This window comes from Psammomys obesus, unplaced genomic scaffold (genome assembly GCF_907164565.1).
Source record: "Psammomys obesus unplaced genomic scaffold, mPsaObe1.curated_primary_1811, whole genome shotgun sequence".
Classification (NCBI taxonomy): Eukaryota; Metazoa; Chordata; class Mammalia; order Rodentia; family Muridae; genus Psammomys; species Psammomys obesus.
This window is the reverse complement of record NW_026590062.1, coordinates 21,608,986-21,632,497: the sequence shown is the minus strand read 5'-3', so window position 1 is coordinate 21,632,497 and position 23,512 is coordinate 21,608,986. Positions and strand designations below refer to the sequence as shown.

The window sequence follows — 23,512 nt, the reverse complement described above, 5'->3', positions numbered from 1 at the left end:
GCTATGTGTATGTAGCCCAGGCTGGTCTTAAACTAAAGGTTTAAAGCAAAACTACTATGCTCTGTTTTGTGTCTTATACCTTTGGACACTTAATGTATTTGGTTTAACATTTTAGTGCCTTAAAAACAGTCCTATGTAAAGGTGCTTTGTCTACACATGCTTCTGTTCACCACTGGAATGGCTGGTGTCATGGAGGCCAGAAGAGGGTTTTGGGTTCCCTGGAACTGGAGTGCAGGTAGATGTTAGTGGCCATGTGGGCGCTGGGAACCTACCTAGGTCCTCTGCAGAGGTATCCCATGTTCTTACCTACTGAGCATCTCTACAGCCCCCAAAGAGCTTCTGTTACTCTTGTTACTTTTTTCCTGTGTCAGGAACAAATCAAAATTTTTTTCTTCCTTTTTTTTTTTTTTTTTTTTCTTTTTTTTTTTTTTTTCTCGAGACAGAGTTTCTGTGTGCAGCCTTGGCTGTCCTAGAATTTGCTCCATGGAGCACGCTGGCCTCAAACAGAGATCCACCTGCCTTTGCCTGCCCCCCCACCCCACCCGAGCCTGAATTAAAGGTGTACACCACCACCATCCAGCTTTTGAGGTTTTTTTTGGAAAGGAAATTTTATTTTCTCCACTACACTGGGATAGTGGCGGGGTAGGCACCAACTACCATCTCCCAACAAGTCAGAGTTTGAGGCTTCGCAGGTTGTCAGTATCCCTGGCCTCCCGTCTGGGTGTAAATTGGCTAGGGCATGGTAAAGAAACCAGTCAGTCATTTCCTAACTTAGCAGCCTGCATCAGTGACAGCCGTTGTTGATTGTTGAGGATGTCGCCATTATGTCATTGTGATTCCTGTTCAGGAATGATGTGGGTCTCAGCGTCTTGCTCCTCGAGAGGATTACTGTTGGCTGTTGTTGTTACCTAAGAAGTGGCAAAAGAAGGAAGGGAAAGAAAGGAGAAGTAGCCAGTGGGAGACAGGTTGGTGTTTTCAAGTTTAGCTGAGGAAACAAACTGGGGCTGGGATCTGGCTTTTTGTAGGGCCTACTTGCCACACCTGAGACCCTGGGTTTGATCCCCACACTATAAAACTAATTTCAGAAAACTTTTTGTTTTGTTTTGTTTTTGAAGACAGGGTTGTTGTTTTTTTTTGTTTGTGTTTTTTCTGTGTGGCTCTGGCTGTCCTGGAACTCACAGAAAATCCACCTGCCTCTGCCTTCCAACTGCTGCAGTTAAAGGTCTGCACCACTATTACTGTTAAGAGAAAACGGAGGAAGAGGTTTGAGAATGTTTCAGAATGCTCGCCTAGTATACATAAAACCCAGGATTTTATTCCCAGCAGCTACCATCTAAAAAGGAACTTTGCTGGGCTAGCATTTTTGTTTGGGAGCTGGTGAGGAATGAGCAGTTGTTCTGGTGATCTCACTGAAATCACCCGGGCTCTTGTTCTGCTTTCACCGGTGTCCCCTGCCTATAACCGATGCCTGTGTGCTCGTGTGCGGTGCAGGCAGCTCAGGAGTGGAGGTGGCTCGGCCCACCTTGGGAACATTGCTTATGGGCAGGACTTCCTGACTGAGCGTGGCTTGAAGAAAGTTACACGCTAAGGGAAGTGTGGACTGGAGAGCTGACTCAGGATAACCGGACTGCCTACTGAGCAGGAGTCAGCATCCTTGCCCCTTTCTTTCCTATTGAGACAGGACCTCACTGTGTGGCCCAAGCTGCTTTCAGACTTGCAGCAGTCTCCCTGTCTCTACCTCTGCCTCCTGAGTGCTGAAATTAAAGGCCTTTGCCACTACACCCAGCCATCACCTTTTCTCTCAACCGCTGTCAATTCAAACATTGTATTTGCTGGAAAGCGTGTTAAAATTAGGTTTAGCCTATGTCTTATTTACCAGATAAAACAGGTATGAATCTGAGCCGTAGTCATTTTCTGTTCCTCTCAGAACATTTCTTTTACAACTGTGATGGTGATAACTTCGTATGTGGTTTTTTAGACACACTAGAGCCCCCTTCAGATTTGGTGTTGCTAATATAAAGGAAAAAGTTAGGGCAGAATGGGTCAGGGAGGTAGCTCACTATTAAAGTCTGTGCCTCAAGAGCATGAGGCCCTGCGTGAGGATCTCAGGACCCATGGTGCTGCCCTTGTAACCTCAGCAGTAAGGAGTGCAGACCAAGGACCCCTGGGGCTTGCTGGCCAGCCAGCCTGAACATACATGGAAAGCTGCAGGTTCGTCCATGAGAGAACCTGTCTCAAAGGCATAAACCGGGGACTTCTGAGGAGTTGCACTGTGTTGACCTCTGTTCCCCACATGTCAGACAGGGGATTAGGACAAAAGACCTTAAACATCAAAGGAAAAGTCCATCCAGTAACAAAGAAACTCAGGCTAGTTGTAAGCTCTGCCTGCTAGGCCACCAGGCTGCAGAATATGCAGAGATCATGTTGTGAAATAGATATTCGAATCTTGAGGGCTTCTCTACCCCGGCTAGTTCCTGAATAATTGAGACAGAGACCTCTTGGATTCATAAAAGCTTTAAAGCACAGTAGCTGGGCAGGTATCAACCCTCTAAGGTATTTTGCTATTTTCCAGCTACACACCCCATGTTACTTGCCTTAATCATTAGTGTCTGGGCTGCTTCTGTTCTATCAGGCCAGCCCTCAAGGCCATGTGTTTATCCATATTCCCCAAGATGACTTCCTTCTCCCTGTCTTCCTCGCCTCTTTGTGGTCACTCTTAGACCCCAACCCCAGAATCTAAGCCTGGTCTACTTCTCTTCTGCCCAGTCACAGGCTCCAGCAACTTTATTAACCTCAAGGTTTACACAACAAAGACCAGTATACTGTGTACCTGAGAATGTGCTCATCTGGTTAGCAACCAGATCCTGGGGGGGGGGGGGTGTTAATTAACATTAGGATACAGAGCACCAGACCCACCCCAGCAAGGTTAGCTACAGGATCCAGGGGCCATCTGTCTTCTGGTGTGATGTCAGTCATTCAAATATTTCTTTTTAAAGCTGTTTCAGTGTGGTTTCAGACTAGAGATTAGTAAATTTACCCTCATGCCCCTCCCATATACACACAGGGTCAGTCTGTCAGTCTCATGCTCTCTTCCTCTGTGTGTGTGTGTGTGTGTGTGCGCGTGCGTGCGCACGGTGTATGTGTTCTGTTCAGACTAGCCTGGAATTCCATATCCCCTTGTCTCAGCCTCCTGAGTACTGGGATTATAGGTTCATACCCATTGATGAGTTGTTTTTTTTTTTTTTTTTGTTTTTTTTTTGTTTTTTGTTTTTTATTTTAGCAACAATGTTTGAAGCTTTGCACTTGGGAGTGCTCCTCATTTATGACTTTAGCCTGAGTCTCCTGACTTTACTGTCATTTTCTTTAGCTGAGGCTTTGGGGAGCACGGAAGCCAAGGCTGTACCATACCAAAAATTTGAGGCCCATCCCAACGATCTCTACGTGGAAGGACTTCCAGAAAACATTCCTTTCCGAAGCCCCTCATGGTATGGAATCCCAAGACTGGAAAAAATCATCCAAGTGGGCAATCGAATTAAATTTGTTATCAAAAGGTAAGATTGTTATCTGTGAAACAGATTTTTAAAGGGTTTTTTGGTTTTTTTTAATTTTTTTATAATAATTACAGTTTATTCACTTTGTATTCCACCTGTAGCCCCTCCCTCATCTCCTCCCAGTCCTACCCTCCCTTCCTCATCTCCTCCTATGTCCCTCCCCCAGTCCACTGATAGGGGAGGTCCTCCTCCCCTTCCCTCTGACCTAGCCTATCAGGTCTCATCAGAACTGGCTGCATTGTCTTCCTCTGCGGCCTGGCAGGCTGCTCCCCATCTGAGGGAAGGAGGTTAGGTTTTTTGTTGCTGTTGCTGTTTTTCCTGATAAAAGACACATTTGGTGAAGATAGGTCTTTTCCTCCTGAGTGGCCCTTCCTGTGTGCACTGTAAATGCAATGTTTCATTTACTCGAACTGGTTGAGGAAGGGTTGCTCCAGTGTAGTGCTGATGTGTGCAGAGTGGGGCCCAAGCACACACTGTCTCATGAGCTTGTATCGGGGCATTTAGAATTCAGGGAGGGCACACTCCCAGGTTGGCTATTGGTGTATGTGGTCTGGAAAAGGATGTTCCATAGAGGTGATCACATTGGAGGAGGGAAGGGGTACACTCAGGCTGCTCTTTGACAGCATGAGGATGCCAGCACAGGTGGGTGAGTGGAGGACGGCGGCACACGAGAGTTTAAGGGCACTGAAGCAGTCGCCCGTGGTCATTCGTGCTGGCTGTGCCATGGTTGGTGGCTGATTCTGAAGGGTGTGCTGCCCCACAGGCACTGTGTGTGGGGAGCAAACCCAGCAGGCTGGCTTCACTACTCCAGAGGACTTTCCGGGCCTTCCCTCCGCCTTGTGAGTTGGCAATGTGTTTAGATGTTTGCCAGCATTGAGAGTTACGTGGGACAGGGGTGTTTCAGGTGTCCAGCTCCTGTAGGACACAAGGTTGAGTTGGTTTGGAAGCGAAAGCGGCTAGCACACAGTCATTTCTACAGCAACCAGTAGTCCACCTGAGGTGGCTGTTTCAGAACAGCCACCAGAATGGTTTGTTTCCCTGCGCAGGAAGGAAGAATGGGACACACTAAAGAATAATTGACATTGTCCAGCTCTGTTCCCAAACACTCTGACCACTAATTTCGATAATACTTTCACAGACCAGAACTTCTGACTCACAGTACAACTGAAGTGACTCAGCCACGGACAAATACACCAGGTATAGTTGCCCAGACGCCTGCCCTTCTTTCCTGCCTGCCTGCCTGCCTTCCTGCCTTCCATTTTCTTTTATTTAAATAATTAAATATCTTTGAAAATATTTCCCCCCCATATTGGTGGGAATTGAGCTCAGTGCCTCACGATTGGCAAGAGCTCTACCACTGAATGATGTCCCTAACACTCTTTTCCTTGTCCTTTTGAGATAGACTCCCCCTAAAGTTGCTCAGAATAGCCGGGGCTGGCCTTGAACCTGTGATTCTCCTGCTGAGGCCTCTGAAATAGCTGAAGTGACAGACCTGTGTCCCTGGCCCAGCTGAAAGTAATATTTTTGCCATAAAATTCTTTCATGGTGCGTCTGTTCCCAAATAGTCTTTTTTTGGTTGGTTGGTTTTGGTTTTTCAAAACAGGGTTTCTTCTGCATAGCCCTGGCCGTCCTGGAACTGGCTGTATAGACCAGGCTGGCCTTGAACTCAGAAATCTGCCTGCCTCTGCCCCAGTGCTGGGATCAAAAGTGTGTACCATGATGAGGATTTTGGTTCTAGCTCATCACATACCACCTGCCCAGCTGCTGCATCTGGCCAGGACCGTTCTCTGCCAGTCCATACACTGGGGCTTTAATCTTTATTCCTGTAGCTCTTATTCTCACAAAAGCAAAACTCTGATTAAGCTCACATACTGATAAGAAAGCCCAACAAACTGTGGAGGGAGGCATGGCTCATTGCTTAAGATCACATGCTGCTCTTCCACGGAACCAGGGATTGCTTCCCAGCACCCAGGTCAGGCATCTCACAACTGCCTGTAACCGCAGCTCCAGGGGCTCGGATGCCCTAACAGTGAGGGGGCTGAGAGCGGAGATTGCCACACATTTGAATCTAGCCTGGGAAAATTGCAGGGCAGCCTGTGTTTCAGGCTTTCTCCCCCTAAAGCAATAGAGCATGAATCCCGACTACATTCTGGGTAGTCCTAAATCTGAGTGGCTAATCATTCTGCTATTATTACTTGGGGTGAAATAGCATGCAGGTTGATGTTATGGGTGTGTCCTGAGTCTTGATAGCTGAGCCACTGGTATGACAAGTTGAGAAATGCCGTCTGTTCTCTTGTTGGACTTGTTTCGTGGTACTAATTCATGACAGGCAGGCGCTGTCTGCTGAGCTACAGCAGCTTTGCTATGTTTCTTTCTGATTGGAAAAGTGGTTTTGTTGGTGAAGTTTGGGTTGTGTGAGTTTGTAGGCATGTGGTGAGGAGGCAGGCACCAGGCAGACAGGACAAGGCTGCCTGCATGGTGAAGCAAAGGAGAAGCTGCTGGGGAACTGCCTTTACACAGCAGGTCTTCCTGTGGGCCTTCAGGGAGAAGGCCACTGGCTTTCCTCAGTTTTATGTATGAGTTTAAATGTCAGTTCTCTCTCCCTTTTGTTTTTCTGATACTTGACAAGTACAAGAAAACTCTTTCTCTCTATTTTTAATACTTAGAATCTTTATTTTATTTGTGTGACCTTCCCCGAGGAGTCTTGTACCATCCCCTCCCCCCCCCCCCAAACACTGGAGAGGGGAAGAACAACACAGAAACAAGTCCATTGTAGGCAAATGGCAAGTTTATTGGGGTTACTTACAGGGCCCCGAGTGAGGGGTGACTAACAAGTGTGGGGGACCCGGGCAGCCTTCAGCACTGGCGAGGCCATAATCTCAGGTGAGGCCTCTCCCTCTTCCCCAGAGTGCCTGTTTCGGGACTAATCCCGTTACAGACTCACGTGGTAATCACAGCTGTCTGCCTTTGAGATGGCAAAAGCCGTACCGTGCTGAAGAGCCAGCTCAGCAACAGTCTGTCCCTTCCTCCCTCTTTAATTTTCACACGTCTCTTCTCTGAGGTTCCCTGGACCTTGGAGGGAGGGCTGCAAGTGTCTGCTCATCTTCTGAGCATCAGGCCATTCTATCATAGCAGCATGTCATCCTGCCAGCTTGAGCGCGCACCAGCCCCACAGAATCCACTTCAGAAGAGAAGCTTCTTCGCCTTCTCTGCTGTTTTTATGTTTATAGGCTATTAAAGGGCTTTTTCACCTCTTTGTTACATACACACCTCACCCAACCATAAAACCTACAGGAATTTCATACCTGTGCCTGTCCCCTGCACCCTGTGTCACGGACTACTACCCCCTTAGGTGTGCTCACAGGTATTTCAGATGCTTTGCTTTTTGTTTGGGACAGGGACCCTGGGTCTCCTGGGCTGGCTTCAGACTTTCTGTATCCTTTGTCTTCTTTCTTCTGAGTGCTCATACGCTTTTCTGAATTTCTAAACCCTCAGATGTTAGCATTGTATAATGGAAACTCTTCACCAGCTACACCTAGTTACTAGCCACAGTTCAGTGTCAGAGCTCCCGGCACCCTCTGTGGTGCTCACTTGCAGGTACCTGTGGCCAACCCAGTAGAGAGGGAACTGGAGCAGCGATGAGAGCTGCTCTCCGGTCAGGGTGGCAACAGCCGTGTCCTCGCTGGAGGATGAGCCCACAGCGTTGGCCACTGGCAGGAAGGCATCCCTTTCCTCCCTGAGTCTATGATTTGTGTCAGTCCTGTAAAAGCATTATTAGTTACATTTGATTTTGCTTCTTTCCAGTCAAAGAAGATTGGAATGTCAGAATCACCAAGCTCCGCAAGCAAGTGGAGGAAATCTTTAATTTGAAGTTTGGTGAGTGATAGATAGTAGTTATGCCTTAGCTTACAGACAATGGCTGTGTTCTGGATGAATTTTAGAAGTTCAGAACATCGTGAGGGATGGCGCCAGAAAGGGAGCCTTAATTTACTTCTACTCAGCTCTCTCCTTAAACCAAGTGATTTATTTCATCTCTCTGCTCCTGTTTTCTCTTATGCCACAGTGGAGGTGAGAGGAAGGAACTGGGGAGCCCCTTTGAGTCAATGTGCTTCTCACCTGAAAGACATGAGGGCTTCACTGTTTGCTGGGTTCAGTTTGGAGTGTGCAGTCTTAGGTCTCCTAGGCTCAGCTCAGGTGTCAGTTCGTTTTGCAGTCAATGGAGAAGAAAGGGTGGCAGGCAAGCGCCAGCACTGTCCGCTGCACTGCTCTGTTGGCTGCAGCATCTTCTCTTTGTGGGTCTTCAGTGCTGTGCTTCAGGAGGCCCTCAGCGAGGGTCTGCAGGGTGGTTTTTCTTGGATGATCCCGGCCTACAGGGCAGCAGGGACACTACATGTTTTCAGCCCTGAGCTGTATGGCCCTAGCTCACGTCTGCCACAGACATGGTGACCAGGTTGGCTGTTGTTTGCATTGAAAATGTTTAAAGGTTCTTTTTTTTTTTTTTTTAGTTACATTTTGTTAACTCTGTGTCCCAGCTGTATCCCGCTCCCTCATTCCCTCCTCAACCCCAAACTCCCTCCCTGGTCTCCTCCCTGCCCCTTTCTAAGTCCACTGATTTTGACCCTGTTTTATCAGGTATCTTCAGGGCTGGCTGCAAAGTCCTCCTCTGTGGCCTAACTGACTGCTCCTCCCCGGGGGTGGGGGGGGGGTGTCAAACAGCCTGCCCTTGAGATCCTGTTAGAAATAGTCCGTGTTCCCCTTACTTTGGAAAACTACTTGGTTACTGAGCTACCGTTTAAAGGTTCTTAAAAGTACTGTTTACACGCTGGAAAGGTGGCTCAGTGGTTAAGGGCACTGGCTGCTCGTCCAGCCTGTCTGCTGTAGCCTCCCAGCACCCACAGCACAGCCCACAGTCCACCGTCACTCCAGATCACCTTGGGCACCAGGCTGCGGATGTACACAGAAAGCAAAATGTATTTTTATTGTTTTAAGAAGTTGCTTTTAAAGTACTGTTTGTTTCCTGGGTTTGATGGCTCATGCTTTTAATCCTCGCTCTTGAGGAACTGAGGCAGGATGATTAATACCACTTTGATAAGTTTGAAGCCAGCCTGAGCTGCTCTAAACAAAACAAAACAAAACAAAACAAAGTCACTGATTTTTTTCAAGTATAATGGTATAATTTAATTAATGTTTTTGAACTTTCTAGGTTTTTAAAAATGTTTATGTGTAGGATGTTGAATCACCATGCATGCATGTGCACCACCTGTGTGGCTAATGGCTGTGGAGGTCAGAAGGGAGCATCGGATGCCTAGAACTGCAGGCGTGGGTGTTGTGGCCACCGTGTGGCTGGTGGGAACTGAACCCAGGTCTTCCACAAGAGCAGCAAGTGCTCTTAGTTTCTTAGCCATCTCTCTGTGGCGGCTGCTGCACGACCATTACCTACTTTCACTAGGTCTTAAGAGTGAGTGGCTGTGCAGTTGGATTGTAAGGAAGCTAGCGTGACCTGTTTGATTACAGATACAGACCAAAGAGTGCCTGTGGGAAAGTCTGCACTCGAGCTAGCCTCTCTTTGTCTTTTAGCTCAAGCTCTCGGCCTCACGGAGGCCGTGAAGGTGCCGTATCCTGTGTTCGAATCGAATCCAGAGTTCCTGTATGTGGAAGGGCTCCCTGAAGGGATTCCCTTCCGAAGCCCCACCTGGTTTGGGATTCCCCGCCTCGAGAGGATTGTTCGTGGGAGCAATAAGATCAAGTTTGTTGTTAAAAAGTAAGTTGTCTTTGTCCCCACAGCCATTTACCATGATGCTAGCTGGGCAGGCGCTTCTGTGAGTCCTTCATTCTCAGCTAGCCTTCCTCCCTGTGCGCTCCTGTCCCAGTGCAGGTTCCAACACTGAGCTTTGCCAAACTGGGGACTGAACCCAGGGCCTCGCACAGGCTAGGCAAGTGCTCTGCTGCTGAGGCCTAGCCCCTCACTAGGGATTCTGGGGAAGGCTTCTCCTACTGAGCTATGCCCCACCTCCTCATTGGTAGATTCTGGCAGCCACTGTACGTCCTCCAGCTCAAGCTCAAGCTGTCTACTGTTTTCCAGTTATTTACTCTCCTGCAGAGATCAAAGCCAGTGTTAATTTGCTGTTTTAAAAGGAGTCATGGGAGCTGGAGAGATAGCTGTCGTAGTCCCTGTTCTAGTGCCGTGAGTAAACACCATGATCAAGGCAATTCTTATAAAAGAAAGCATTTAATTGCTTGCTCACAGTTTCAGAGGCGTACTCCATTATAACCGTGGTGGGGAGCATGGTGACAGGCACGGTTGCTGGGGGAGCTGAGAGCTACACCCTAATCCATGAGCCATGGGCCTGCTGTGGGCTTCTGAAACCTCAGTGCTCATTCCTGGTGACACCCTTCTACCAACAAGGTCACTCCTTGGTGACCTCATAATAACACATGAGCTCATTGTTCAAACCACCACATTCCACTCTCTTGCCCCCATAGGCTGATAGCCATATCATAATGCAATATGCAGTTAGTCAAACATAATCTTTCACAGTCCCAACATTATTTAAAATCCAAAGTTCATAGTCTTTTCTGAGACTCATGCACAGGATATACATTACCCTTCCAAAAGGGAGGAAGGGGAGAATAGTGAGGAAATACTGGAGCAAAGCAAGACTGAAAACCAGAGGGGCAGATCCAAACTCTGCATCTCCATGCCTGAAGTCAAGGCTCTCTTCAGATCTTGGCCTCCGTCCAGCTTGCTCGACTGCAGTTTCCTTCTCTTGGGTGGTCCACACCTGGTCAGCAGGTACCCCCTGGCTCTGGCATGTCCATCCTGTGGGGGCTCCGTGCAGGGACACACCTGACACATGCCTGGCCTCGGCATCTTTGCCTAGCCATGGAAGGAGATTCCAGACCCCTGCCTTATACCCTTGACTCTGAAGTCAGTACCATGTGGCTGAAGCTGCCAAGTTTTTCTGCTTGCTGGGGCTGGAACGTGGCCCACTTCTCCAATTACATTTTTGTCAGCAGCTTTCTGTTTATGATTTCCCTCACTGCTTACTTAAGCTTTTCTTTAGTTTCTTTTCACAAGTTGGGAGCTTAGCTGAGTGGGGTCTTACCCTGAGGTCACCACTCCCTTTATTCCATTTAGCATCAGGCTTTACTTTTTTGGCTCCTGAGCACAGGACTTAGCTCCATTACACCTCAGGTGCCCTACTTTCTCCTCAAACTGTGCGTCTTTAAATTTCTCTTTGTCCAGCTTACTCCTTTTTATTATACATTGCTGTAAGAGTGATTACTGATGACCATACAACTCAGCTAATACTAGGGTGTCTGGAAATCTCCTCTGCTAATGCTATTCATCCAGAACTCTTCCATTTAAGCTCAGACAGGTTTTTAGGACAAGGGCAAAAAGCAGCCACATTCTTTGTAAATAGCCCCAAGAATGCGCTCTAGGCCATTTGCTGATGTTTTTCCCTCTGAAACCTCTTGAGCTGGGCTCCTACAGTTGAGCTCACCCCAGTTCTCTCCTGCATACTCCTACTAGTATGGCCTGTTAACCCACACTTAAAGTTTTCAGCTTCTTCTAGTCCAGAGTTTACACTCTACCAGCGAGCAGCATGGTCCGGCCTGTCGCGGCAATACCCCACTTCCTGGTACCAACTTCTGTCTTTTGCTGTGAAGAGACACATGACCAAGGCAGTTGTTACAATAGAAAGCATGTAATTGGGGGCTTGCTCACAGTTGCGGAGCCATATTCCGTCACCATCACCGGGGAGGGGAGCCTGGCAGCGGACCCGTGCAGGCATGACGCCGGAGAAGCGGCTGAGGGCTGCACCCTGATCTCAAGTCAAAGAGAGAGACTAGGCCTGTTGTGGGCATCTGTAACCTCAACTCTCCCCCTTTCCCCAGTGACACAGTCCTGCCAACACGGCCACTTTGTGGTGTCCATGCATTCAAACATATGAGCCTGTGGGGGTCGTTCTCATTCAAACCACAGCAGACGACCCAAGTTCAGTTCTCAGTGGCATTTCATAAGTGTCTGTCTGCGGTCCTGGCGATCAGTGCCCTCTTCTGACCTCCATGAACACCAGGTAGGCACATGGCACACAGACAGACAGACATGCAGGGAAACATCAGTACACGTGTTTTTATGTTTTAGAAAGAGTTCTGGCTGTTTGTGACCCACTGTATGTTCTCTTTAGGCCTGAGCTGGTTGTGTCCTACTTGCCTCCTGGGATGGCTAGCAAAGTCAACACTAAAGGTAAGAGGCAGCACCTCAGTGCGCGGGCACTACCTTCTTTGCCACTGTTCTATTGTTACCCGAGGGGTAGTCCGTTGTCACCGCAGGCCTTCGGATCATTTCTCTGCTTTCAGGCTATTTTGCTTAGTGGATCTCTTTCGTCTGTTTTCTTGCCATTTCATTGGAAGTTGATATTTGTTCCCGCCTCTGTTCATGTCTCCACAGCTTTGTTGGCACGCATGTAGAGGATTAAAAAGAGCCAAACTGTAGGACTTTCCTCTGCTGCTTTTATAACACACCCCTCTGCGGTTTGCATCAGCTTGAAAAGTAACCTTGCTCCTTGCCTTACAGCATTGCAGTCCCCAAAACGACCTCGAAGCCCTGGGAGCAACTCCAAGGTCCCAGAGATTGAGGTCACTGTGGAAGGTGAGCTACTCCACACTTTACTCTTTTCCTTACAGATGTGTGAACTCAGTAATGTCTGTGCATTTAAGGTGTTAGGTCTGAAAAGTACCTGTGGTAATGCTACGTTTATGGATACTTTGTTGTATGGTTTTTTGTTTGTTTTTTTTTTTTTATATATATAATCTATTTCTTTTTATTTATGTGCAATGGTGTTTTGCCTGCCTGTATGTCTCTGTGAGGGTGTCAGAACTTGGAGCTGCAGACAGTTGTGAGCTGCCATGTGGGCACTGGGAGTTGAACCCCGGTCCTTTGGAAGAGCAGTCAGTGCTTTCAACCGCAGAGTCATCTCTCCCGCCCCCTGGATACTTTGTTTGTTGATGCAGGATATATGTGTGTTTTTCCAGGCTGCTGAGACACGCCCTCAGAATGCCCAGACTCTCTTTTCTGGTACATGCTAACTAACAGTGAGCACACAGTGACTGTAGCTTTTCTTTGAATTTCCTCTAGGCCCCAATAACAACAGCCCTCAGCCCTCTGCCGTTCGAACTCCCACCCAGACCAACGGTTCAAATGTTCCCTTCAAGCCTCGAGGCAGAGAGTTTTCCTTCGGTAAATACACCTTTTATTTTCTTGGTTTCAGCACTCTAAAAGGAATGAAGGCGCTGTGTCAACAGGACAGTGAGTCAGTGGGGTCAGAGACTCAGCAAGCAGCGCGAGCCGGCCTGCCCGAGCTCTGGTACCCACCCTTTCTTTCACCTGTGCTGGAGACGGGAACAAAGGGTGGTGCAAGTGTGCAAAATGTGCCTGAGGACTGTGGGTTGAGGCCCCTGCATGTGCCCAGGGCCAGACCTGGCACATGGTGGGCGTGTAAGCAGGCTTGGAGTGGGCCTTTGTTCTTTCTTAAAGCATGGGTCATTTCCTTGTAACCAGCGTGTTGGTAATCCAGTTCTAACAGTTTAGTTTAATCATGCGAGTATTGGAGGAACGGGCAGGAGGCCATATTAAAAACCTGCGTGTTTGGGGCTGGAGAGATGGCCCAGTGGTTGAGAGCACTGACTGCTCGTCCAGAGGACTAGGTTCAATTCCCACCATCTACATGGGAGCTCACAACTGTCTGTAACTTCAATATCTGACACTCACCCAGACATGTGTGCAGGCAGAACACCAATGCGCAGAAAATAAAAATAAGTAAATTATTTTTAAAAATCCTGTGTGTTCACTATATAGAGACTTAGAGTCATGTGTGTATGCATGACATGAAATGGGACATGGGACTAATGGGCAGTGGAGAAAGGAAGGAAACGATAAAGGGGAAGAGAGGAGAGCATTTCACACACAGTATGTACGTCTATAAAAACGCCCTCTGTCCCACAGTACCAGACAGTGAAAATGGGCAAAATAACAACAGCAAAAAAAAAAAAAACAAAAAAAAAAAAACCTTGCTTGTTTGTTCTATGCTTTGCAAAGCTTCAAAACAAAAAGATAAAGCAAAACCAGGAATGCTGGCATTCTCCTTTAATCCAAGCCCTCAGGAGGCAGATACAGAGTAAAAAGAAACTGTCTCAAATGAATGAATGAAGCAGGGTGTGGTAGCACAGTGCCTTCAATCCCAGCACTTGGGAGGCAGAGGCAGGTGAATCTCTGTGAGTTCAAGAGTTTCAGGACAGCCAAGGCTATGCAGAGAAACCCTGTCTCAGACACCTCCCCCCCGCCAAAAAAAAAAAGTTGAATGAGCAAGCAAATTAAATTAAATCAATGAAATGATAAGGTAAAAAAAAATAAATCTCTGCCCTCCGTGTGGAAAATCCTTGCTGACTGGTGGCTGCTGTTCTCCATATGCAGAGGCTTGGAACGCTAAGATCACAGACCTGAAGCAGAAAGTGGAAAACCTTTTCAATGAAAAATGCGGTAGGTTTGTTTTGAAACATTGAATACGAAGTAGTTCTCTAATAGAAATGGTGTGGATTTGATGTTTAAATGTCTTTGGAAATGTGTGGGGTCTGGTCTTCTATTTCTACCCATTTTACTGAGTATCAAGAATTCCAAGAACATTTTCCAAAATTAAAGTGAATATGAGTTTTCCAGTAAGTGTGGTCTCGTAGCTGCTGCAGAATGCTGCAGATGCCTTTTCTAAGGCGTGCTGCGGAACGAGGTGCTGTGTGTTCCAGGCGAAGCTCTTGGCCTTAAGCAGGCTGTGAAAGTGCCGTTCGCGTTGTTCGAGTCCTTCCCAGAAGACTTCTATGTAGAAGGCTTACCTGAGGGAGTGCCCTTCCGAAGACCATCCACGTTCGGCATTCCGAGGCTGGAGAAGATACTCCGGAACAAGGCCAAGATCAAGTTCATCATTAAAAAGTGAGACTCTTAGCTGGAGAGGACATCCGTGGGCTGGGGTCACGGTGTGCTGGCCTGAGGTGAAATAGCTCTTCCAGAGGCTAAGTGATCTCCGGGGTGGAGACACAGCACAGTGCTGAGGAGTGCTTGCGGCACAGCCTAGAGGACCACAAGTCAGATGCCAGCTCGCACGTGGCAGGCTTGAGCCTGTACCCTAGTGCCGAGGGTGGGCAAAGGCGGGAGGATCACTGGGCCTAGGTGCAGGAACGTGCCTGGAAGGTTCCAGGAAGGGCTGTGAGGACACCGGCACCTCCTGGCCTCCGCATACAAAGCTTGGTGTGCCGGCACACCTGGGTACACACGCCACAGGCCCTTTTACGTCATTAATTTATTGTGGCAAGGTGTTGGCTTGTGTGTTGCTTGCACACGTGCTCATCCTGCATGTACCTAGGGTGTGGACACGGTACTTCTTGTTTTTGCACTTGGGTCTCCTACTGTCCTCAGAACATGCTCTCACCTGGCCAAGAAGGTGGCAAGTGACACTGGTGGTGATTAGAGCACTGTCTGCTCTCCCGGAGGTCCTGAGTTCAATTCCCCACCACCACATGGTAGCTCACCACCGTCTATGCTGAGATCTGATGCTCTCTTCTGGCGTGCAGATGTACATGCAGATAGAGCACTCATGTCCATTAAAAAATAAATCTTTTAAAGCAGGGCATGGTGGCACACGCCTATGATCCCAGTGCTCGGGGAGGCAGAGACAGGCAGATTCTCTGTGAGGTCAGGCCAGCCTGGTCTACAGAGCAAGATCTAGGACAGCCCCTACACAGAGAAACCTTATTTCAACCCCACCCCACCCCCAAAAATAATAATAATAATTACTGGTCCTTGTGGACACACTCCTCATGGACCCAGGTTGCTTCCAAATGCTGCATATTGTTTGCAGAGCTACAGGCTCCACACTGCGTCATCCCTGGGTACCTTGTGCTGAACTAACCAGACTTTTTTTTCTTGCTTGTAGACCTGAGATGTTCGAGACGGCCATCAAAGAGAGCACCTCTTCCAAAAGCCCTCCCAGTGAGTGTCCTTTGAGCACGGCAGCCGTGGCAGCGTGGCTCTTGGGCTGTCGCTAGTTGTCAGGCAGCCAGCGCTGTGGACCGTGTTCTTCTCCACACCCAGACACAGTAGAACAGAAAGATGGGCCATTAGAATGTCTGCCGCCCAGGGGCTGGAAAGATGGCTCAGAGGCTAAGAGCACTGGCTGTTCTTCCAAAGGTCCTGGGTTCAATTCCTAGCAACCATGTGATGACTTATAACCATCTATAATGGGATCTGGTGCCTTCTTCTGGTGTGCAGGCAGAACGCTCTATAAATAATGAATCTTTGAAAGAAAGAAAGAAAAGAAAGTGTGCCACCCTCAGTAGCCAGCAAGTGCCAGCTCGCGGCCGGCTGCGCAGGCAGCTTTGGGTTACTGTGTGTGTTGTGTCTAAACTGCAATATTCAGTGCTCTTCTTTCAGGGAAGATAAACTCCTCGCCCAGTGTTAATACCACTGCATCAGGAGTGGAAGACCTCAACATCATCCAGGTGACGATTCCAGGTATGATTTCCGCCTGTGTGGTGGAGCCCCTCGGCCTGCAGGACCTGTTTCTGGGCTGGTTGGCTGCTTCGGGGACGGCTCACGCTGTGCACGCTCACGGGCTTCCCGTAAACCACCCCTCGGCCGGCTGCGCAGCTCCTGACCTGAGCGCCCTGGCCGCTGCTCCACGGCTCTGTCCTTTAAAAAGGCTGTGTGGAGGCCGGAGAGCACTTGCTTTTCCAGAGGAGGCGCATTTGGTTCCCAGCACTCACACGATGGCTCACAACCCTCTGTGACTACCTTCCCAAGGGACTGGCATATTCTGGCTGCAGTGGGCACTGGGCGCACACGTATGCAGTCAGAGCACCCATACCCATAAAGAAGTCCTTGATCTGTTTTGAAGATCTGTTTTGACGGGCCGGTGGTGGTCATGCCTTTAAATGTCACCACTCAGGAGGCTGAGGCAGGAAAATTTCTGAGTTCAAGGCCAGCCTGGTCTACAGAGTGAGTTCTAGGGCTACACAGAGAAATCTTGAACTATGGTCTGTATGAAACAGACATTTTTGCACAAGAGGAATGGATTGTGCCCTCTTGAGTTGGTGTTAGAACTTTGTTTTGTTTTCCTTCCTTTTTTTTTCTTTCTTTTTTTTTTTTAAGGACAGTCTCAGTATATAGATCTGGCAGGCCTTGGACTCACAGAGATCCACCTGTCTCTGCTTTCTGAATGCTGGATTAAAGGTGCGCTTCACCACACCGGGCTTAGAAACCCTTTCTAGAAAACCTCCTAGTCAGCTTTCTGCTTGTCTTTAGATGATGATAATGAACGACTGTCCAAAGTTGAAAAGGCCAGGCAGCTGCGGGAGCAGGTCAATGACCTGTTCAGCCGGAAGTTTGGTAAGTTTGTGATAACTGCAGAAACTGTTTCCGTAAGACCCCATGAGGAGCTTCCAGGGTTGCTGTGAAGGGTGCGCGGTCTGTTGGGGAGTTCTGGGGAAGGAAGAAACAGACGTCTTGTGCCGTAAACCAGGGTTGCTGCTTGGCCTTGTGTTTCCGCTTTTGAAGATGGCGGTCACACGGTGCCCTGTGCTGTTGGTCTCACTGCAGGTGAAGCTATTGGGATGGACTTCCCCGTGAAGGTGCCCTACAGGAAAATCACCATCAACCCCGGCTGCGTGGTGGTGGACGGCATGCCTCCCGGGGTGACCTTCAAAGCCCCCAGCTATCTGGAGATCAGCTCCATGAGAAGGATCTTAGATTCTGCTGAGTTTATCAAGTTCACTGTCATTAGGTGAGAACTTCCTGCTTAGTCATCTCCCAGAGGGCTGCAGTGTGGAACTGAAATGGACCATGTGGGTAATGAGCTGGCAGGCAACGAGTTTCTAATGATCCGCCAGCACGGGCTTCGTTAAACGGTCCCAGGTTTCTCTGCCTCAGTTACCTTACCCAGTTACTGTTGGCCAGTGCTGGTCACCAGGCCTTTTCCTCACCAGGCCAGTATTCTGCTCAGCTCCTCAGTTGACTCTTCTGGTGTATTTGGACAGCATCTTGCTGGATCCCTGTATGGCTGCTCTGCAAGTCATAGTTTCTCTGTAATTCAAGGCTGGCCTTAGACCCTCAGACCCTGTCTGTAATCCCAAGTGCTGGCATCACAGGTGTGCACCTCCAGGCCGGGCTGCGCCAGCTTCTGGACATAGTACCTTGTAGTGCAGCCAGGGCTGAGCCTAACGTCTGGCTTTTGCTGGGATTACGTACGTACACACCTAACTAGCTTGACTGTCCAGCACGTTTGCTTGGTGGTTGAGACAGAGGCTCAGTGTGTCGCACTGGCCCGGCACTCATTGTGTAGACCAGGCCTGCCTCTGCCTTCCAAGTGCTGGCTTCAAGGTGTGTGTGCCATCGTGCCCAGCAGTTCTCTGTTTCTGAAGGTGAGAGGTTGGTGGCAATCGTGGCCTGTTCGTCTTTAAAATGTGGTTACATCCAACTCTTGACATTTTCTGCCCGCTTTCTCACTATACTTAATGAAACATGAGAATAATGGAGCCTTCAAAACCTAAAATATCTGCTAACCATCACAGGATAGTGTGGTGTGATGGAGCGTGAGGTCATGGACTTCTGGCAGGATTGGCTCTCTGTCGCAGTTTTCCTGTCGGGAATGACTGTTCCTTCCCCCAGGCGCCTCCCCCTTAAAAAAGGAGGAACAGTTTTTTGTTTTCTTTCCGCTTCAGTGGGACTCTTTGTGGGGGGTGGGACAAGGTCTCCCTGTACAACTGAGTGGCCTAGAACCCATTGTGTCAGCCAGGATGGCCGTCTGTACTCAGAGATCTGCTTGTCTCTGCCTCCTTGGTCCTGGGGTGAAGGGCATGGCCACCCTGGCTGACCTAGCGTAGCGCTTTCTAACAGTGACCTGCGTATGCTGTCTCCAAGTGCTGAAGGTCTAGTTACACAGCACACAAGACGTAGCTCGCATGGCCGTGTGCACTGTGGACAGCAAGTGGCTAGTTCCAGCTAACTGGTAGGTACGTTCTATACGATGCTCGTGGATAGCAGAACCGGAGTCAGTGCTACTAGGCATTATGGTCATTTCATACAGGTCTTGCATGTCTCTTCCATAGGGTTCTAAAATAGGAACACGTGGCGTAAATTAACAAGATAAGCAAATGTTCTTGGAAAATAAAAACATTTCACATGACATCTGCAATTTGTTTTTCTCTTCAGACCATTTCCAGGACTTGTGATTAATAACCGTGAGTATTTCACAAAGCATTGCTTAGTGTGTTCCTCGGGATCCGAGGGTGCATGTGGGCATGTCTGCTGGGGTCGGGTGCCACCTGCAAGATAACATACGTCATCCACTCCTTCGTGCCTTGTGACGTTGGCCTGTTGCTTGGCGCTTCCTCCTACTGGCTTAGTCAGAGAATGGTACGTTCACGCGCTCACTGTAGGCAGGCTTAGAGAGCGCCTGCCTGGGCTGGTAAGCTCCAGTCTGCAGTGTCAGAGCTAGAGAGCAGGAGGGCTATAGCCAGGAAAGTGCTGGGCGGAGGAGGAAACCCGCCATCCCAGTGCTTGGCAGGAAGGAGGATCAGGCTAGAGTCCAGCACTGTCTGGCTGTATGGAGTCGGAGGCCAGCCTTGGCCGCATGAGACTCTTATCTCCAAAAAAAAAGGGACGGAGGGCTGCTGATGGCCTGCTGGCAAAGCTCGCTGCCCAAGCCTGGAGAGCTGACTCCACCCCCAGAACCGGGAAAGGTGAAGGAGAGAGCCTGCTCCACAGAGCTCTCCTACGGCCCTCACACCCAGGTTGAGGGCCTGCTCACGCAGATGCCTGTGCATATACTAATGATTGCAAAGCCAGGAGACTTTCGTTGAATTTTTTTTTTGCAAATTTCATGTCTTTTATTTTTTTAAGACCTGTCTCTCATGTCACCCTGGCTGGCCTGGAACTCAAAGACATCCCCCTGCCTCTGCTTCCCGAGTGCCACATTAAAGGTGTGTGCCACCATGACTGGCTCTTCTGTTCTCTGTATGGCTTTAATTTCCAAAGACTATAACAGCCCAGGCTGCTGTCTGTGGCTCCCTGTGTGCGACAGTGAGCTTCACTCATGTCCCTGTACAGGGCTCTGATTGTACTGTGCGCTGATTACTGAGGCTCCCGATTCTGGTGGCATCTGCCAGGGCCATTAATGTTCCTCCCCCTCCCCTTTTATTTACTTGTATGTGGGATGCTGGGCTACTCAGATCTTGCCCTCTCTTATGCAGTGGTCAGACGACACTTGCAGTCAGTTCTGTCAGGTTTGCAGGCAGGCGCTCGCCTGCCGAGCCACACTGCGTGCCCGTCTCCGTTCTTGTGCTGCACAGTTGAAGCATGGGCATGGGCACGGGCACGGGCACGTGTCACACGTGGTAGGCTGTCCTCTGAACTGCTCCCTCTCCTTGCAGAGCTGGTGGACCAGAATGAGTCAGAAGGCCCTGTGGTACAAGGTAAGAGGCAGCGTGAAGCTCGCACTGCTTACATGGTTGCACCAGCCTCATGGCTCACAGTCGAGGTGCACGCCTGCACGCGCTCTGTTCACACTGCTTCTCCCTCCTACCGTAACTGAAGGTCAGTAAACTTCCGGAGACTTGAGCCGTGGGTCCTAAGTCGTAGCTGTGGGCCACAGACCCCCTAAACCCTGATCCCAGATGATTCCTGATGTCCTGATTCCCAGACCAGCGGCCTAAGGTAAAGCCTCAGAATGAGAAGGCCGCCTGTGTCACCGTGTTCACACTAGTGTGCGAGCATGTGGAGGCCACAAGTTGACAGGTTTGACTGGAGAGATGGCTCAGTGGTGAAGAGCACTAGCTGTTCTTCCAGAGGACCCTGGTTCAATTCCCAGCACCCACATGGCAGCTCACAACTGTTTTTAACTCCCAGAACTCCAAAGGCACCAGACAGAATAACAATAACGAGAAAGTTGATGGGTCGTTGCCATCTTCAGTGCTTCCTCCCCTTCCTCCTTCTCCTGCTCTCCTTCTAGACTCTTTAAATAGCAGCCTTTGAAAACCGCTCAAGTGAGACTTGATGTGTTTCTCTTTAGACTCGGCCGAGGCAAGCCAGTTGGAAGTTCCAGCAGCAGAAGGTAAGGGCTGGGCTGCTCCAGTGCAGATGCCTCAGGATGGCCGGGCTCTGCTCACTCGGTCAAGTTTTGTGCCTTTGTTTCTCAGTGACTTGATTGGAGGTTTTTCGTTGTTGGTTTTTGTTTTGTTTTTTTAATGTATATGAGTGTTTGCTTATTTACATCTTGGGGAACCGTGTGTATTCAGTGCCCAAGGAAGCCATAAGAGAGCGCCAGAGTCCCTGGAGTAAGAGCTACAGATAGTTGTATAACCTGGCTGTCCTCCACTCACTTTGTAGACCAGGCTGGTCCACAAAGAGATCCAGCTGCCTCTGCCTCTCAAGTTCTGGGATTAAAGGCGTGCCCCACCATGCCCGGCTGCAGCCAGTGCGCCTAACTGCTGAACCATGTCCGCAGCCCCAAACTGATGAGGCTCTACCTCGAGAACACTGCTCAGGAGGACTCCGGGCAGGCCTCCTGTTTTCCCTGTGCGGCTCTGGCTAACGTCTAGGTCTCTGCGCATTAGACAGGGCATGGCCATAAGCACGCGCGCACAAAACAATATGAATTTGGTACTTGGAAACTAAGCCATGAGCTGGACATGGCTGCACAGAAGAACACTTGGCAGGCATGTGCAAGGCCCAGGCCTCCATAACAAACACACATTATGCAGAAGCTGCATTGGAGGGTTTCGGGCAGTCTTGGCAGATTTGTATGGCTAGCTTTAAAGGCAAGCAGGTGTACATCAGTAGGCTGGCTCATTGTCGCCCTTTTGTTTCTTCTGTAGAGATTAAGGAAACGGATGGGAGCTCACAGATCAAGCAGGAGCCAGACCCCACGTGGTAGACCGTGTCCGTCTAGGGTAAGAGCCCCTCCCTGCTGCCCTTTGTCCACGCCTGTCTGCAAGCTGGTGGCTACAGGATGGGAGGCCATGCTCGGGACACGTGGCCCAGGGTTTCTTCTCCCTCAAACATGTAAAAGCACTGTGCATGGTAGCACAGGCAGAGGCAGGTAGATGTCGTGGAGCTCCAGCCAGGCTCAATAGTGAGTGATACTGTATCTCGGGCGGGGTGGAGTTTTCAGTCCGTATGCCACGGTTGCTCCTCCCTGACTGACCTCTGTCACAAGCCTGTCACTCAGCGTGACCCTGCCACTAACAGGAAGGCCACCAGTAACCCACAAGTCAGGAGGCTCTTTTGTCACCCGGCCTCAGCCTGCCCTCGGCCATGGTGGCCTCTGCCCTGTGCCTGCCCCGTCAGACCACTTAGAGTTTCCTGTCTTCTACAACTGCATTTGAGCCACCTGGTCCTTCTGTAGGTGGCAGTAGGGTGGTGAAGAGAGGTGTCTTGCTCCTGTCACCTGATTAACCATTGCCTGCTTGTCTGTTTTCTCTGCAGTTCCGCTTCCGGTGTGAGTAGTGGAGGAGAGCTTTCAGACCCGTTCCTGCCAGCTCTGTAATATACTTGTATAACAGAAATACCTTCTATACAAACCTTCTTTTCTACTTTTAGATAGAAATGTCTTCTTTCTAGCAGTTCTGTGAATTGAACTACGCAGCGTGATGAGGCGCATGCAGGCGCATGCCTGGCTGGCTTGGGAATGCACTAGAAGGATTTCGCAGCAGTGCTGGAAAGGGACGGGGAATGGCAGGGACAACTCTTAACGTTTTTATGCATCGGGCAGAGCCTTGGGCTGCGGCGCGCACTCCAGTCAGTGGAGAGCTCCCTGCTGGGCATCTCGGCCTCCGCAGCGAAGAGAATCCCTGTGCTAGTCAGTGCTTTAGTTTTTCTATTGAAAATCATTTCCGTGATCTTGCACTCGGCTCCCCTTCCTGCCCGAGGGAGGGCTGCTGTCTGTACATGTGACTAAGCCTTTTCCTAAGCTCCTTCATGGTTCCTCTGTTTTCACTGTAATGAAAAGCAAAGCCGGCCCAGCTCGCCCGACGGCCATTGAGAAGCCAGTGTGTCCGCGTGTCCGCGTGCAGCTAGAGAGTTCGTTCTCAGAGCCTCTTCACCGTTACTTTGCAGCAAGTAAATTTCTGGGTGTATCCTGAAGGTCAGAGGTCGGAGGTCAGGTATGCATGCTTGAGCAGCTGGGTGACTCTAAACCCTCCCCAGCTGGAACCCACAGTGGCCTGGGGTGCTACAGCTCTGGGTACAGTCAGGCTTGGCTGTGTGCCTGTATGGTTGGTCTCTAACTGCCTGTCTAGCCGAGGCGCCAGCGTGGGGAGTGAGGCACCTGGGAGTTCACTCCCTCTGTGGGCCTACCTGTGGAGGCTCACCGATGATGCAGTTGTACAAAATCATGGCTCTTGGCCAGGCGAGGTGGCGCGCACCTGTAATCCCAGCACTCTGGGAGACAGAGACAGGCGGATCTCTGAGTTCGAGGCCAGCCTGGTCTAAAAAATAATAATAATAATAACAGCTCTCAAAAGTTAGAGGATGTGATGGCACAGTTCTCAGTAGCGTCACCATGATGTTCACAATGGGAAATTATATCACACAGTAGCAGAGATAGGCATTTTTATGTGTTCCTTATATTTTACCTCAAATTGTAGATATAGGGTAATAAATAAAATCCATCCATGCCTTTCACATGCAAACCCATTCTTTCTGTGCTGTCTCATTCATGAGCGCCTGGGGAGGGGTGTGCGGGCTGGTGGCACCAGGAGACAGGAGGCCTGGCTGGTGTTCACCTCAGCCCCTTGGAGATTGGGCGCCTGTGTGCCTGGTGTTTCTGAAGAAGTCGTTGGTTTGTCCAGCTAGAGCTCTGCGCAGTCCCCACACCCCTGTGTCTTACCTGTTTTGGTGACACAGGAAAACTCAG

At 49.5% G+C, this 23,512-nt stretch overlaps 1 protein-coding gene across 10 annotated transcripts in view; it reads left to right on the top strand.

Moving 5' to 3' along the window:
- Gtf2i (general transcription factor IIi) overlaps positions 1-23,292 on the top strand; it is an 83,724-nt gene extending 60,432 nt beyond the window's left edge. For all 10 annotated transcript variants that reach the window (XM_055606261.1, XM_055606269.1, XM_055606268.1 and 7 more), the window contains 18 exons: positions 3,368-3,551; positions 4,690-4,748; positions 7,356-7,427; positions 9,129-9,312; positions 11,744-11,802; positions 12,133-12,207; positions 12,694-12,795; positions 14,029-14,094; positions 14,355-14,538; positions 15,539-15,594; positions 16,036-16,116; positions 16,906-16,989; positions 17,200-17,383; positions 18,811-18,839; positions 20,031-20,072; positions 20,669-20,710; positions 21,474-21,548; positions 22,084-23,292. In XM_055606261.1, the coding sequence (XP_055462236.1) occupies positions 3,368-3,551; positions 4,690-4,748; positions 7,356-7,427; positions 9,129-9,312; positions 11,744-11,802; positions 12,133-12,207; positions 12,694-12,795; positions 14,029-14,094; positions 14,355-14,538; positions 15,539-15,594; positions 16,036-16,116; positions 16,906-16,989; positions 17,200-17,383; positions 18,811-18,839; positions 20,031-20,072; positions 20,669-20,710; positions 21,474-21,532 (1,562 nt within the window). In that variant the 3' untranslated portion in view covers positions 21,533-21,548; positions 22,084-23,292. The remainder of the gene's footprint in view (positions 1-3,367; positions 3,552-4,689; positions 4,749-7,355; positions 7,428-9,128; positions 9,313-11,743; positions 11,803-12,132; positions 12,208-12,693; positions 12,796-14,028; positions 14,095-14,354; positions 14,539-15,538; positions 15,595-16,035; positions 16,117-16,905; positions 16,990-17,199; positions 17,384-18,810; positions 18,840-20,030; positions 20,073-20,668; positions 20,711-21,473; positions 21,549-22,083) is intronic.
- The last annotated feature ends 220 nt before the right edge of the window (positions 23,293-23,512 follow it).